This window comes from Peromyscus eremicus, chromosome 10 (assembly GCF_949786415.1).
Source record: "Peromyscus eremicus chromosome 10, PerEre_H2_v1, whole genome shotgun sequence".
Lineage (NCBI taxonomy): Eukaryota > Metazoa > Chordata > Mammalia > Rodentia > Cricetidae > Peromyscus > Peromyscus eremicus.
In genome coordinates, this window is record NC_081426.1 from 47,432,420 (window position 1) to 47,450,121 (window position 17,702).

Below are 17,702 nucleotides of genomic sequence, written 5' to 3' on the forward strand. Positions count from 1 at the left end.
AATTTTGACCCCAGGACCAGTTTTGGCTGAGTCAGTGTCACCTTTGCTGAGAAGGTACTACTCTCATGTCCACCCACGGAACCTCGGTGTCATATGAGTGATCCATTTCTTTCCCTGTACTCTGTAGTTTCAGGTTTTCTCCAGAGCTATGCAGAACTTATTCCATCGAGCCCTGGACTTCTGTTTGGTTCAGCTGTTTAGTTGAATGTCCTCAACTGTTTCAGCTATATAGTCATGGATTGTTTTAATCTGTCATTGTGATTCTTCCCATATTTTTATTACATATTTGTTCTTTTCATTGATATGGTAGATTTATTTTTTATGTATATGGAGGTTTTGTCTGCATGAATATCTGCACACCAGAAGAGGGCAACAGATCCCATAGAGCTATAGTTATAGACAGTTGTGAGCCCCCTTGTGGGTACTGGGAATTGAACTCAGGACCTCTGGAAGAGCAACCAGTGCTCTTAAACACTGAGCCATCTCTCCATGTGGAATATGGTAGATTTCTTGGAAAATAAACATTGTCTTTGTTTTCTTTGTTTGTGTTTTGATTTTGGTGTTCTTCATCCTGATCAACCAATCAGTACTTGTTGAAATGATTATATGGTGGGTTCAAAAGTATCACCATCCTTTGGGTGCAGAGGTTCTTCAAGGTATAGTCAGTATATACCTGGAGCGGCTTTTGATCATCTCTCAGAGTTTTCTGAGTACTGGCTCAGAATCTGTTGCTATTCTAAGCACTTGCCACACCTTTTGAAGTAAGTAGTAATGTAGCAGTACTTTATGGTTGGGACCGCCAGCCTGCAAATAATGACATGGAGACTTATTATCAATTATAAAAGTTTGGCCTTACCTTAGGCTTGTTCCTAACTAGTTCTTATAACTTAAATTAACCCATATTTTTAAAATCTACATTTTTCCATCCTACTTCCTTGGCATCTGGCTGATGATTCCACCTTTCTTCTTTCCAGAGTTCTCTTTCTGCCTGGAAGTCCCGCCTATATTCTCCTGCCTAGCTATTGGCCGTTCAGCCTTTTATTACACCAATCACAGCAATGCATCTTCACACAGTGTACAAATATCCTGCAACATAGTAACTACCCATTTACAGACATGGAGACTCATTTTTCTGTTGTTACAGTGACAGCACATGAGATACTACCATTGAAGAAGGAAAGGCTTACCTTACTGTGTAGTTCATGGCTGTGGAGCTCTATTGCTTTTAGGTCTGGCAAGTCAGTACCTTGTGGCGAGAGTCAAGGTAGAGCAAAACTACTTGCCTCGTGGCAGCTAGGGTACAAGGAAAGGGACAGATAGGTACCAGGGTCCATATTCCCCTCAGAGTCACCTCTTAGTAACTGGACTTCCCTCATTGGGTACCAGAACTTAAAGTTCTAGCATTTCTCAAGAGTACATGAAGTGGGGGGGAGGTTAAGCCTTTAACACATAGGCTTTTAGGGGTCACTTATCAAAGCACAGTGATCTAGATTTGGAGTAACTAGCCAAAGTTATGTAGCTAGAAGTGGTGTAACTGAATTAAACTCTTAGTCAGATCTGGTGGAATGTCTGTGCTCTTCACTCTGAAGTACATGATGAGCATGTTCAACTCACCATAGAAACTGTTCAGAGACCGTCTAGGGGGAATGTGGATATTTTGTTTTTCCCATGAGCTGATGTTGGTTTGCTGTTGGAGAGGTCACCTATGTAATGATACATTGCATCCCAGAGAACTGCGATTAGGCAATTTGTTTCTGTTCATTTTATCATGGAGTTATCAAACATGTGTTGGACACTTAGGTGTCAGACCCTGTGATGGAGCTACATGTGTATGAAGCAAGGTGCTAGAGCTGAGAGATCCCTTGGTCTCACTGAGAGAGTAGAATGTTTTTAAGTAGTCTCAGATCAGGAAATCTACATAGAAGTAGCTAAAGAAAGGACCAACATTCTGTCCAAGGGATAACATGAACTAGCCCTGAAGTTCATGGGGCAGGAAATCTCAGATATTAGCCTCCCAGGAGCACGTGATAATTCTCAGGTAACCAATGACACACACGTAAGAGACAGTTGAAGGAATGCCTAAGTGTCTTAGATGTGAGTGGTGAAGACGGAGTTTAGTCTGGAGAGAGAGTGTTATGATTGCTGGAGTTAGGATCCTGTTTGGTTTTTTTTTTTTTTTTACAGCTTTAAGACATCTGAGAGGAGATTAACTGAAATAAACCATAAAGAGTTATTAATGAAACCTTAAGGAATTAGAAATCAAATAATGTAGTACATATTTTGCTGAATAAGTATGTCAGAGGAATAAATCTCACCAGGAAATTTCTATAATATCACATAAGATATAAAATTCATTGTAATATTATTTCCAAATGTTGTATTTATTCTTTAGAGTTAGAAGCAGATTCATTTGAGTAATTTTTCAGTGCTTTGCAACTTTTAATTCTAGGATGTGAAGCTGACAGCAAGCAACGATGATTACTATTTTGTATTTGAAGATTATTTATATCAGGTAAGTTTTTACATTATCCAGATCTTTGTTTTAGGTTCTCTAAGTTGTAATACTTTAAAGATATTCTATAGTTAAGTAAATCTTCCGAATTCCCAAATGACTTTCTGGGCCGCCCCTTTTGGTTATATATGCTACAGCCAGGATATGCTAGCAGGTCAGTTTTCTAAAATTTTTGTTGGCACAAACTCTAAAACTGGATGTCAACTTAATACTTAAGCAGTCCCAAGATGTTAGAGAATGCATTTTACATGATACTTTCTATTGGCTACATTAATAAATAATTAAATATTTTAAAATCAATGTGGAGAAGCATGACTATTCTGATCATTTTGACAGACACAAACTTCAAAGCATCCATTAGAAATATTTCAAAGTACAGGGTAAGTAAGAGAGGAGAGTTTGGGGCATATGGAATCAAGAAACATTGTATACATGTATAAAATTGTCAAAGGATAAATAAACACTTTTTAAAATACATATGTCAAAGAACTAAAAGAAACCACTCTTAAATAAGTAAAGTATGATGACTTGTTAATCAAGTAAGTAAGGTCAATAAAGAGATGAAAATAAAAAAGATAAATTCTAGAGTTGAAAAATAAAATAACTGAAATGAAAAATCCTTTGGATGGCTCAACAGTATATTTGGAAAATCAGTAAGTAATCAATGAACTTGAAGATAGATCAGTAGATAATGAACAGAGCTTGCTTTCCTTATCCAAAAGTTGACTGTTTTGAGTATTTTAGTATTACTATCTGGCTGAGGTTTCCCCTGTATCATAGAGCTCTAGATTTCCTTTTTTTATGGTTTAGTTCCTGTTGTAATGGATCCTTTTCTGAACTGATTCCTCAGGAAAATAGAGTAGTTAATGTCATACAAGTAAAGATATAATTTGAACCAAAAAACCTGAAATATCTAACTTTCTCTGCTTATTAAAACGTTTGGTCCTTTTTATGCTGTTTCAATCACAAATACAAAATGGCTCTAGCAGGACCAAGGGGGTGGCTCTCTGAATAAAGCTTGACATGCAAGCTCAGAGACTAGAGTTCTTATCCCCAGCATGTAAATGTTGGCATGTGGTCTGCCAGTCATTCCAATTTTCAGAAGGCACAGACAGGATCCCTGGAGCAAATTGGCTGGCTAGACTATGGTGCCTGTATTCTAGCTACGGGTTCAGTGAGAGACCCTGCCTCAATGACTAAGGTAAAGAGCAATCAAGGAAGACTTCTGACATCAATCTTGGATCTTCCTATACACGTGGACATGCACACACATACAAACATGTACACATGCACATGCACCTATACACATACATGCATGCACACCATACCCAATTTTAAAAGTGTTATAACACCAAACTTATGGACATATCAGTTACCATGTATTGACCAAGAGCCAACAATGACGTGATTCATAGTCTCTGACTGTTGTATTTCTATGTGTGCTCACAGAGAGTATAGATTTGACAAGTTTGTTGCATTGGTGAATGAAGAGAGACTGTCAGTTTTAAGTTCCAACTATAAAGGCTTTTGGTGGTGGTAACAGGAGCTACTTGCTAGGTGACAAATGCATCTCCCTTGCTGACAGAGCCAGTGAGCAAGCATAACAATTTCTCCAGTTAATCCCAGAAAGTGACCCGTAAGAGCATATCCATTTTCCCCACACATAAATAACGATGTGTAAGAAACTTGAAAGTAAACACGTCAGACAGCAGAATCATTTTCAAACAGTGCATGTGTTTGCTGAGGAAAACCAGGACAATCTTCAGGGGATCCTTACTGTATAAACTACAGTTCCTTTAATAGCCTCTCTCATGAATTTATGATTGCTTTTTGCATAACTGAAATGTTATGCCATTGAATATCAACTCCCTCTGTGCCCTCTCCAAACTCTGGCAAGGACCATTCTGGTCTCTGCTGCTGTGCATTTGGCTGTTTAGAAGTCTCATATCAGTAGGATACTGCCATCTTTGGCTTTATGTGACAAGCTTACCTCAATTAGCTGTATCCTTTAGGTTCATCTGTGCTGTCTCCTGGGGCAGGGTGTCCTTCTTTTTAAAGACTAAACATTATTCTATTGTGTATACACACTATTTTCTTTATTCATTTTTCTAAATAAGCTTCGATGTGCATCTTTATCCTCATTGCATAATGAGAGGATAATTACAATACTTTTGAGGACTTAATGAAGTTTTTTATGTAGTCAGGTATTAATAAATACTTTCTTCATTATGATATTTTAAAGTTATTTTATAAGTAGCCTGATTATTTAAAACTATAAGCAAATTAATATACTTACAGATGATATGATTTTATACATAAAACACCCTAATAACTCTACCGGGAAACTTGTACAGCTGATAAACACTTTCAGCAAAGTAACAGGATACAAAATTAACACACAAAAAAATCAGTAGCCTTTCTATATATGAGTGACAAAAAGAAATCAGGGAAAAGTACCTGCCACAATAGCTTACAACAACAACAACAACAACAACCTTGGGATAACACTAACCAAGCACCTGAAAGACTTGTATAATAAACACTTTAAGACACTGAAGAAAGAAATTGAAGAAAACACCAGAAGATGGAAAGAGCTCCCATGCTCATGGATTGAGAGGATTAATATTGTGAAAATGGCCATGATACCAAAAGCAATCTACAGATTCAGGACAATGTCCATCAAAATTCCAACACAGTTCAAAGAAATCGAACAGTCTTCAACTTCGTATAGAAACACACACACACACACACACACACACACACACACACACACACACACACACACGAAAAAAAGAAAACAAAAAACAGGCTAGCAAAAAGAATCCTGAATAATAAAAGAACTTCTGGAGGTCTCATCATTACAGGTTTCAAGTTGTACTACAGAGCTACAGCAATAAAAACAACATGGTACTGGCATTAAAAACAGATACATTGACTAGTGGAATGGAATTGAAGACACAGACATCAGTCCATACACCTAAGGACATCTGATTTTTGACCAAGAAGCCAAAAATACATGCTGGGGAAAATACAGCATCTTCAACAAATGGTGCTCATCAGACTGGATGGCTACGTGTAGAAGAAAGAAATAGACCTATACTCATCACCCTGCACAAAATCAACTCCAGATGTATCAAGGACCTCAGCAGAAGACCAGATGCCCTGACTGATAGAAGAGAAAGGGGAGAATGGGCTTGAACTCCTTGTCACAGAAAGGACACTGATAGCAAAGCACTAAGACCAACAGTTAATAAATGGGACATCACAAAGCTGAGAAACTTCTGTATGGCAAACAGCACCATCTTTTGGGCAAAGAAGCAGCCTGCAGAATGGGAAAAGAGCCTTACCAGTTACACATCTGGTAGAGAGAGAGTATCTAAAATATATGAAGAACTGAAAAGTTCTGAACATCAAGAATTCAAATAACCCAATTAAAAATGGGGTACAGCTTCTCAAAAGATGAAACACAAATGGCCAAGAAACACTTAAAGAAATGTTCAGCATCCTTAGCCATGAGGGAAATGCAAATTAAAACTGTTTCAAGATTTTTCTTAGCCCTGTCAGAATGGCCAAGATAATAAAGCCAATGAGAGCACATGCTGGCGAGGATGTGGGGAAATGGGGGAACACTTACTAATTGCTGGTCATATTGTGAAATGGTACGACCACTGTGGAAATCGGTGTGGTGATTCCTCAGAAAGCTGAGCTTGATCTACCTCAAGATGTATACCACTTATAGGCAACATCCAAAAGACTTTTTGTCCAACTATAGAGGTACTTGTTCAGCCACGTTTGCTGCTGCTCTATTGCTAATAGCCAGGAACTGGAAACAGCCTAAATATCCACCAACAGATGAATAGATAATGGAAATGTGGTACATTTGCACCGTGGGATAGTATTTAGCTGTTAAATTATTTTGTTGTTACTTCGTAACTATTTGCTACTATTATGAATCATAGTGTAAATATCTGATACACAGTATATCTAATATGCCATCCCTGTGGGGGTTGTGACCCACAGGTTGAGAACTGCTACACTAAAGGAACATAGTCATAAAGTGGTTCCTGATTACATACTGCTCTACTAATAGATCAGTGCTTTCCTTGGCTCTCATCAGAGAAGTTTCTCCTTGCAGTAGATGGGAATTAACACAGAGGCCCACAAGTGGACAATGTGCAGAGAGTGAGAGACTTAGGAACACTCAGTCCTAAATTCACCAAACTGCTTCCCTCGAGTACCACAACTATGTTAAAGAAGAGGCAGAAAGATTCTAAGAATCAGACATGATGGATGACTCCAAGAACACAACTTCTTCCAGACACAACAGGACCAATACAAATATGAACTCACAGAGACCATGACAGAGCATACAAGACCTACACTGACTGGTTCAAGCCTGATGGGTCCCAACAGTGAGAGGGGGAACTGAACACAGGCTCCTACCCCCAACCAAGGAACACTCTGCAGTCGGTGCCCACTGACAAAGAGAAAATCAGTTTTCTCCAAATGATTTTCACTGTTTATATCAATGACACTCCAGAGTAGACCTCATGCCTAGAAGTAGTCAGCCAATGCAAAAGAAACTCAATGGTGTTTTTTGTACTTTTTGTTTCATTTTGCTTTATTTTGGGCTTTTTTGTCTTATCAATGTTTTGCTTGTTTGTTTTTATTTTCATTTTTGTGTTATTGGGAGGGTTGTTTGCTGTATTTTTTTTTCTTTTACAAAAGAGAAAAAGAACATAATGTTAGGTGAAGAAGGAGGTGGGGAAGGTGTGGGAAGAATCAGGGGAGGGGAAACGTTAATATAAGAAGTATAAAAATATTTTACTATAATTATTTTAGAATTAGTCTGAATTATTTAAAGTTTATAAAATATATATATATATTTATATATAATTGTATGCATTGAAAACAACATTTGACTATTAAAAAATGAGTTCTTTTTCCTCAGGGAAATTTTTATAGATTTTTATTCATATATATTTGTAGTGAGTTTTTCTCTGTCCTGCCAGCCAGTTCCCAAATCACAACACGGAGACTTATTAATTATGAAAGTTTGGCCAATAGCTTAGGCTTGTTTCTAACTAGCTGTTATAACTTAAGTTAACCCATATCTTTTAATCTATGTTCTTTTATGTGGCTTGGTTACCTTTACTTTGTAATGCCCATACAGCTTGCTCTGCATCCCTGGCATCTCCTCAAGTCTCCACCCTTCTTTTTCCCAGAGTCCTCTGTGCCTGGAAATCCTGCCTAGCTATTGGCCATTCAGCTTTTCCCTAAACCAATCAGAGTGACATATGTTTACACAGTGTAATCAAATATCTCACAACATATATGTGTGTGTGTCATTAAAAACAGTAAGACAGGAGAAACTTTGCTCATCTTTAATTACACTCCCATTCGCCATTTTCTAGCAACACAGCTGCTCTAGGGAAAATCATGAATGACAGTAGAGTAAATTTGGCTTTTCTGGCATACTAAGGGCTCATATCCCTCCCAACTAATGTGAGTCTATTGGATTTTGTGACTAGACTACAGAATTAGATGGCATGTGGCATGGTGGTATCTGCGAACAGAAGGGGGAGTCTCCAGTGATCCTGCAGCAGCCTGCCCCTGAGCATGTCATTGCTGCTTCTGTGTCTCAGATTGCAGCACCAATACTGCAGAAATAATGCTTTCAGTAAGAAAGAACTTCTTAACATTTTTATTTTAGACCTTTTTCATGAAATCCTTACAAATGTTTAGTGATACTGAGTTTTCAGTGACCTCAATTTTAAAATGTGTTCGATCAGAAACCATCTCTTACTCAACAAAAGGAAATTGGTTGGTTTAACAGAACCTTTCAGGTTCCTGAACTAAATGGCATTATCACAATGTACATGAGTTAGTATGTCTAAAGTACATAAAAGTTTGTAGAAAAGAATCCACATAATAAAGACTGGAGGATTTACTCTGTGTTATGTGCTAAATTTTCCTCATATGGGGCATGTTCTGAGAAGCAGTGCTGGAAAATATGGTACATTTGTAAGGTGTTCTGTCACCAGGGTTTGAGAAAGACCCCAAGGTAATTAGGTGTTCACATGTGATTGGGTGCACATGTGTTCAAGTTCACACGCATGTGTGTGGGCCTACATGTCACTGATACCAGAAGTCTTCATCAGTTGCTCTCCCACGTACTTATTGAGGAAGAATCTTTCAGTGGAGTCCAGAGCTGCCCATATGTTTAGTCTAACTTCATCTGGGGATCCCCTGACTCCATACTCCAAGTGCTGGACCCGGACAAGCAGGTCACCACTCCCACCTAGCATTTTTGTGGTGACCTGCTTGTCCGGGCCATTTTACTCGGCCATCTCCCCAGCCTCTAGGTATCTTTTATTCATGTGTCCACTTAAGCACATTATTGAATGTTCTGATATAGACACTTTTGGGTGCTAGCAAAAGATGATATTTATTAAAGCTTATGTTTTTGGGGAAATTGGGAGAATTGTAGATATATAGGTGTTATTTGACAAGTATACTAGAGGTTTGTGTTCAGTTCTGTGCAAAATCAGTTAAAATTCTAGGAATGCACAGAGTTCAGTAGTAACTACAGAATGAAACATTTTAAGCAATGTCTACTTTTTTTATTGTTTGAGAATTTCATACATACATATAAATATGCATTCCTGTTCCCTCCCCTTCAAACCTTTCCTAACCTCCATCGCTTTTCCCTCTCAACTTCATGTGCTCTTTTTTAGAAAAACAAAGACAAAACCATCACCAACAAAACACTGAGTCCAGTTAAGGCTGCCTATGTGTGCATTGGTGGGGGACCACCTCCTGTAGAATGAATAGCCTGTCAGGGGTTGCATTCCTGAAGAAAACTGACTCTCCTTCTCCATCAGTCATCAGTTGCCAATAGTTCCTCAGCTGGAGGTGGGACTTCATGAGCCCCCCCCCCCCCCCCCCCCCCCCCCCCCGTCCATGTAGGGATTTTGTCTTGCTTGGTCCTAACCCAGGTGTTGAGCATGCAGTCAGAGCCACTGTGGGATTATGTGTACCATTGATCATGCCTTCTTCAAGTTTCTTTCTTTTCCTGACCTTTAGGATATGAGGCGCATGAATTTTCTGTGTCCTACCTGCTGGCGTTCTCATTCATTGGCTGATTTCCTCCTCACTGTTTCCTCCTCTCTGGTGTCTTATTCTGGAATCCCCGCACCATACTTCCCAAGCGTTATCTTCCCTTCTTTTTTTCTTTCTTTCCTTCTTTTGGACTCTCCACAGCGCATACAGTGGTCAGTGTGATGTCATAGGTTCCAATGTCTCTGTTCACTTTAATATTTTGTTTCTGTTGCACAAACCCATTTCTTTCCATTGCTTTATCTTCAGCTGTGTTGAATAGATTCTGCCTGTTCAGATCTGCCTTTCATCTTCCAGTGAATTTTCATTTCAGTTACTGTCTTTCCTGTCTGGTCCAGGGTTACTGTTTTGTTCTGTTGTCGTGTTTCTGAGTTGGTTGTCTCTCGGCTGGGTTTCCATTTTGTTTAAATGTCATTTTTTATGTGAACATCTTTGATAGCAGTGTCTTAACACCTGAACCTATTCAATTTGCCATTGACTCTTTTCAGGAACAATTTTATTTGACTTTTTCCTTTGAATGGCCCATAGTTTCCCACTTCTCTGTATTTATTCTTTATGAATTTTGTTGAAAACTGGATATGGAGTATAATAATGTATCTCTGAAAATTCTACTCTGTTCACCTCTCAGCTCATATTTTTTGGTTACTGTTTGGAATTTTTGTTTTTGTTGCTTTGGTTTTTGTAAGTTCTTTCTGAAACCAGCATGAGACATACAATTAAGGTCTTTACAGAGCTTTTCTGTGCCTACATTTTTACCTGGGCATGTAAGGTCACCTTCTCATTCTCTCCATAGTGAGGGGCATTCGCTATAATGTCCTGTCTGCTAACAGGAGGAAGGAAGAATGGAGCAGGGGTGGGGTCGGGATAGTTCTCTCTTTAAATCCCAGGCCCCTCACTTCAGCTCAGAAGCAGTAGAGGTGTGCATAACAGCAGAACCTTCTCCATCTCCACCCTCTGCCTCTGCACCACTCCGGGCAGACGTAGTAACCAGCAGTCAAGGTGCAGGTGTCCAGTGTGGTGTGCAGCTCGGCAGCGCGGCAAGGAAGGGGCTGTCAGCTCCCACTCTGATGGGGCATTCTGAGTCGGATTTCTCTATCTGTGAGGAAATGGCAGGCATGCTGGAATTTTCTAGAATGTACACTTTAAGGAAGTAGCAGTTGTAACCTAGAAAACTTAAATTTGGTTACTTACAAAGTAGGTAAAAATTGCATTTGTATTGGGTGGGGTTATGCATGGTAGTTATTTGCTTTATTTACAAGAGTCTTAAGAACATACACACAGCTGCTTGTCAAGACTAGGGAGTGGGGAGTGGTAAATGCTGCTGTATTACAAGCTGACATTGAGCAGGTTAACCCCAACTGAAGGTGCCCCTGAAAATTCCAAGATGTCAGCCGACTCCGTGCTTCCCAAATAGCTAGATCAGACCGGTCTGCCAGCACAGTGGTTGTCTGCACAGGATGCTATGGGCTTCCTACTTCCTCATCTTCGGAGAACTCTCTTGATAGCCAATTCATACAACCTCATAAAGTGTTCCATTGTTTGGCTTTGAGTTTGAAATAGGGTCTTGCTATATAGTCCATGCTGTCCTAAAACTAGTGATCCTCCTGCCTCAGCCTAATCTCAAGCACCAGGACTGCAGGGATGACTGGCTCTACAGGGTAACTTTATTCACTTTTTGCAGATGAAATGCAGAAGATCCCAAGCTCCTACAACTACAAGAACCACTAGCCAGTCCCGTCCATGTCCCAAACCCAGCAAGCCACACTGCCCTTGAAGTTATGAAAAATTTACAGCAGGGAAGAGTACTTTTAAAGCCATTCTTGGAATTTGATCATTTCTTCATTAGCTTGGAGAAAAATGCAGAAGTATACAAATGGGAAGATGTATAGCACTTATATGTTAAAGATGTTGTCCAGTTGGTACCCATCATTTCTTTTGTTGTTTTCATGACGCAAACGACTTTTTTCTTAGAAACATTTAGAAGAACTATACTTTGACATATTAAGAAGGCTTTCGGCCCAAGTAAACCCTTTGCAGACATTCTTGGTCTAACTCTGTGGTATCAGCCCACAGTTCATATTAGTGCCTGGTTTCTTTATAGTTCTTTTAAATAATGGAGAGCCCTGCTGTGAGTCATCTCGCCTAGTACATTTACGTTTTTCTTATTTTTTAAGTGGCCACCATCTTCTGAGCGTATATCCTAGCAGATTTACAGTGAGCCTGCCATCTCCTTACAGATAAGGAAATCAGTGTTAAACCAGCTCAGACTAGAGTAGGAGTTGGCAGCTCTCTGTTTGTAGGCCAGGCTTGTACCCAGTACATACTGTCTAACCACCACCTCTGGCATTCTCACTTTACAGCCCCAGGGTTCTCCTAGAGCAGTCTCAGATGTCCTGCCTTCTCTGAGGCCACAGGCAGCGGGGCCTCCATGGGGATATATTTAAGCACAGCGCTTCTTCTAAAGTTACTGTACTATCCCAGCCTGCTAAACCAAGGGGATGTTGATGTAGACATTTCCCTAGGATTTTCCTCTCTGAAGCAACAATAAATTATTACAGATTTACATTTGGGTATTTTGCCTTTATTTAGGTCTATCTGTTATATAAGTTTATTATTTGTATTAGCTTACTGCTGGGACTGTAATGAATTATTACAGTTCAGTAATTTAAAGTATATAAATCCTCGCGAGGTTCTGAAACACAGAAATCCGAGTGGTTTGACTTGGTCACACTCATGGTATCCACAGGGTTGTGTTATTTCTGGGCTCTGAAGAAGAACCCACTGCTTTGTCTTCCCAGCTTCTAGAACGCTCTTTCATTCTTGCTCATAGCGGGTCCACCATCTTCAGAGCCGGCAATAGACAGCATCAAGTCTCTCCCCCTGCCTTGTTGCCTCTGCCTCACTGATAAAGCTCTTTATGATTATGTAGGGTCCAGTCATACAACCCTGGATAATCTTACCATTCACAGATTGTCATTTTAATGACATCTATAAGTTCAATTTTTTTTAAATCAATTTTGAGATTATAATTACATCATTTCTGCCTTCCTTTTCCTCCCTCCGTGTTCTCCCCACAACTTGCTCTTTTTCAAATTCATGGCCTTTTTTCTATAGTTCTTTAACTTTCAAATATACTTACATATTCTGAAATACATAATTAGGACCCACTCAGTCCATATAATGTTATTTGTATTATGTTCTCAGAGCTGACCGTTTAGTATTAGATACCCAGTTAGTGTGCTTTTCCCTCGGGAAGACTGTTTCTGCAGCTCTCAGTGTTCCTTAGCTGTCTGTAGTTCTTTGTCTAGGGCTGAGGCCTCACGAGTTCCCCCCTCCCACATTTGCATATCTCCCGGGCTCTTCCTTGTTCCGTTCATGTTTAGGCAGCTGTGTTGCTAAGATTTCATGGGTGTAGCGTTGGACGTTTCTAGGAGACGCAGTCTCACAGCAAACTTTGAGCTCTTCTGTGTTAATCTTTCCACCCTCTTTTCAAAATGACCCCTGAGCCTCAGGTAGAGGAGTTGTCCAGGAGACCCCCAAAGTCTTGTAGGCCATTGCTATTGCCCTTGGTTGCCCCCCAGAAGTGAAAGGTAAGTCCCTATTTCTGAAGACACCGTGCACTTCAAACATAGAGCACAGAGGCCCCTGAGCTGGAACTGATCTGAATGCCCCTCCCTGAGGACTATCCCCAGGTTGCCAATACCCAATACCAGGCTTGATTTCCCTCTTGGTGAGCCAGCCGTAAGTCCAATTAGACTTACTAGGATATACGGGCAAGTATTGCACCCTTAGGGTTATTGTGAAACAGGCAGAGACCATTGCAGCTGATCACTTATGGACCCCAGTCCTGACTGATACATCTAGAACATAATTCCTGTAAGTAAGGTTTGGGGATCATTGTGGAAGAGAGGACAGAAAGATTGTAAAAGACAGAGGACCAAGAAGTTGGCTGAGATTGTGTCTCCTAGAAATCTGTCAGAGAGGCTCCGTCCATGAAGTCTCACCAATATGACTGACTAACCATGACCTGAACAAGGACAACATCAACTGACATACTAACATGGAAGGGGATAGCTCACAAGACCTCAACCCTAGACAGCCTTAGAAGTACAGGTACCTAAGCAATGCTAACATCAGAGATCTTCTCTCGGGAAAAGCACCCCAATTGGTTATTCAGTATTGAATGCCCAGCCCGGGAAACGTATACATACAAGGAGCATTATATGGACTGAGCAGGTTGTATTTATATGTTTAGGAACATACATGCGTGCGCACACACACACACACAAATGTGCACACACCTGCACACATAACAGTTAAATAGAAAGAGGCCATGAATTTGAACGAAATAAGATGGGAGTTACATGGGAAGGGTTGGAGAGAGGAAAGGAAAGGGGAATATTGTAATGATATGATAATCTAAAAAAAATTAAAATTATAAATAAAATCAGAGTACACAAAATGAGAAGAGATCAATATTATATACCAGTTCAATAACATTTTATAACTTTTTAATTGTTGAGACCAATGGTTTTGCCTAATTGTTGGAAAATATACATTATATTAATAGGTCAAAATTAAAAATTTACTCTGTAGATGCCAATAATTTTTCTGAGCTGGGTTTAATAAAATATTTTTAAATTGTGGTTTAAAAAACATGAAATTTGCCACCTTAACCATTCCTTTGTGTGCAGTTGGTGATGTTAAGTGTTTACATTGTTAATATTTACAACCTAATGTCCATTTTATACCATTTATATCCTAGAAAGGAAATGTATTTCTCAGCATAACTGTGTCTGTATAATAGCAGCATTCCTGTCCTAATGTAATTTAGCGTTACTTACTGTTAAGTGCTGGGCATATTCCCATTGACGCAAAGGCACCTGCACCTACCACTGGGCGTCACGGTCCACCTCCGAAGCCCCAGAGCCTCCTCTCTCAGCCGCTGCCTCTCCCTCCTGGGGTACTCTTCCCCGGTTAGCCACACACTTAAGTTTCCCAACCCTTTTCAAGTGTTTGACTAAAGGGCACCTTCTCAAAAACCACTTTCTATGGGATGGCAAGCCCTTCCCTGGGTCTCCTTTATCCTGTTCCTGCGGCACTTGCTACCTAATGTGCTACTTAATTTACTCACCACACTTGCTCTCCTTTACCTCCTCCACTGTAACTGTGTGCAGTGCTTCGTTTGCATGTCTGTTTTGTATGTTTGTTTGTTTGTTTTTCGAGACAAGGTTTCTCTGTGTAATTTTGGTGCCTGTCCTGGATCTCGCTCTGTAGCCCAGGCTGGCCTCGAACTCACAGAGATCCACCTGGCTCTGCCTCCCGAGTGCTGGGATTAAAGTAATGCACCACCACTGCCCGGCACATGTCTTTCTTTTGATGTACCCCCTACTTCACCTTGACATTTGTGCTTGGTGTACAGTAAGACTGAAAGAAGACAGCCAACTGATTTTTAGAAATCTGTGGAGGTTCTCCAAAGTGGAGTTCGAAGTGATAAAATTAATTGAAAAGGACAGAAGGTTGAATAAGTGTAGGTCAGAATTATAGAAGTCCTATGAAAGTAATCAGAGAAAAGTGGGGATCATAAAAAATGTAATACTTGCCCTTGTCATCCAGTTAATAAACTGTGTAGCTACAGTTTAAAGCCCAGCAAAATTAAGTCCAGATGGGTAACTGCCCTGGCACAAAAGGTTCCAAATCATTCTGTGCCCATTTTTCTTTATGTAGTTGTCTTTGTGATATCTTTAGAATCCCGGGTCTTCCAAATGTCCTTTCACCTTCCTGAGGACGGGACTCCTGCCCCCAATTTCAGACCAGTGTCAACAATCCAGTTGCTTCTACTGGGAAGCCTGGGTCCTGATTGCACCCTCTCCATTTCATTTCTTGATAGAGTTGCCGTGTGCCTCTGCTGGCCAGGACAGCCAGCTTCTACCTGTACTGGGAAAATTCCTGCTTTGCTGCTGCCATGTTTCTGGGGATGGATGCCCTCCCCTCATTCTTGACATGCCCAACTGTCTGGTTCAATTTCCTATACCCTCAGTGCTTGTGTGTGATCACCCACAGGTGCCCCTATGTAGTTCTTATCTGTTAAGTTTCTCAAGGTTATTTTGTTTTCCGGATAAAACACAGGAAAATCAACATATAGTTAGCAACTTGCATTTTCTGGTGTTCAAAGTCTGGGAAGCAAATAAGGAAAAATCTTTCTGAGAATTGGCTGCCTTCATGAGGAGTAATGTAGGTGTACCGATAGAGGGCGCCCTTCCCATGGCAAAGCCCAGTGCCGAACTTGAGTGCCTCCTCCGTATGAAGTTATAATTAATTTAATTGCTATCAGTTGTTCTATAGCAGTGCTCATTGTTTATTTTCCCAATGTTATATCTAGGTATTACTTTGTTTTTCACGGGATACGTCTGTACTGGGTCACTTTGCATACAACAGTGCTTCACCGCCGAAATCGTACATCAGAGGTAATATTTTCATAATACTAAAGATAAATTACTAAAGACTTACATAATCATTCCAAGGATGTTTGACTGTTTTATACCTTACGTTGGTATCTCCAGGTTTTAAAGTGAAAATCATTTCCGATTTCTCTGCAGCACTGACTGTTGTCTTTTCCTTTCAATGTGAGCACCCAGCAACAGATCACAGATCCTCCTCCAGTAACAGAGATAGCGTTGCAGTTGTCCTTGTCATCTCCTGCTTCCCTGTCCCGGGTGTGCCAAACCTGTCGGTTTTTCTTCTCTCCTCTACCCATAAACTCATCACAGTTGTTTGTTGTTGTTGTTGTTTGTTTTTGTCTTTTAACTTTCTTTTTGTAGATTAATCTTTGAATTTGTCTAGTTTCTGCTACACTTAAATTTACGCTATAAAGCACGCGCTATTACCCCTCTAATTTCTGTTCTCGTGTTCTCTCTAACACTGGCTGCCTCAGCCTGTCGTCACCTAAGACTGAGCTAACTTGAGTCCTTCTCCCCTTTCCATGGAGTGGTAAACACCGAGCACGAAAATCTCACTTCCCTGTTGTGTGTTTGTGTGTGGCCCTTCTGCCGCTTCCATGAAGAAAGAAACCACTTCTGCAGGTTTTTATCGCTGCCTGGTTGTTGCAACTCTTGCCCTGGGACAGACCCCATCATCTTGTGTGTTGGAGTCAAGCTCCCGCAGCTTGGGGCTGACAGGAATACATAAAAGCTTCCTTTTCTTTTTATCTAAAGCGATTGCTGGGGTGGGGAAATGGCTCAGTTGATAAATTGCCTGTGGTGCAAACCTGAGGATCTGACTTTGCTTCCCCAGTAAAGCCAGGCAGAGCAGCATGCCTATAACCCTAGACTGGGGTACAGAGACGAGTGGATCCCAGACACTCATTGGCCAGCCGTCCCAGCTGAATCATCAGAAAATAAGGTGGAGGGTGATCAGAAGACAGATGATTTTGATCTCTGATCTCTACATACAAACACACACACACCCCTACATGCGGCGCATGACACACCCCTACATCTTGACCTGCACATAGAGTGGTAATAAAATTTAATTTCCTAGTGGGCTAAAATGAGCTATAATTTTTAAGACACGCCACCTGCGCACACTGTCTTACCCTCCTTTCCTTCCCCGATTATCTCACGATGCACTATATTCATTCTAGCCCCCTCCAGAGCCCTAGGGCATGAAAAGCTTCACTCTCCTTCCCCACAAATTGTAGGTCCTCGATGAACCAGCCTCTATCTCTTGTCTACCAACCTATCATCAACCCCCCTCCCAAGCATCGAAACCCTTAAAGCCCATTTAAAAGAAGTCAGCAAACGTAGTCTATTATTTGTGGCTTGCCCTGGATTGTAAGGTGGGTGGGGACTGTTTGCTGTGCTTGTCTTGATATCTACTACTTGATCAACTGTGTGTCTGTGTTTCATTATTCCATTTGTTCCTCTCCCAAAGATCAGTTCTGTGTGTCTTCACCTTCACCTAAGATGGCCACACTTTTTACTCTCTCTTCTCCCTGCCTTATACCCAATTAGAAAAAAAAACTTAATAATTAATTTTAATTCAAATCCCAGTACAAAAATGAATGTCTTTT

General features: G+C 40.4%; 1 protein-coding gene across 1 annotated transcript in view; it reads left to right on the forward strand.

Moving 5' to 3' along the window:
- Tbc1d19 (TBC1 domain family member 19) overlaps positions 1 to 17,702 on the forward strand; it is a 124,798-nt gene that overhangs the window by 55,336 nt on the left and 51,760 nt on the right. The window contains exons 13-14 of the mRNA XM_059275878.1: positions 2,450 to 2,512; positions 16,014 to 16,098. Of these exons, the coding sequence (XP_059131861.1) occupies positions 2,450 to 2,512; positions 16,014 to 16,098 (148 nt within the window). The remainder of the gene's footprint in view (positions 1 to 2,449; positions 2,513 to 16,013; positions 16,099 to 17,702) is intronic.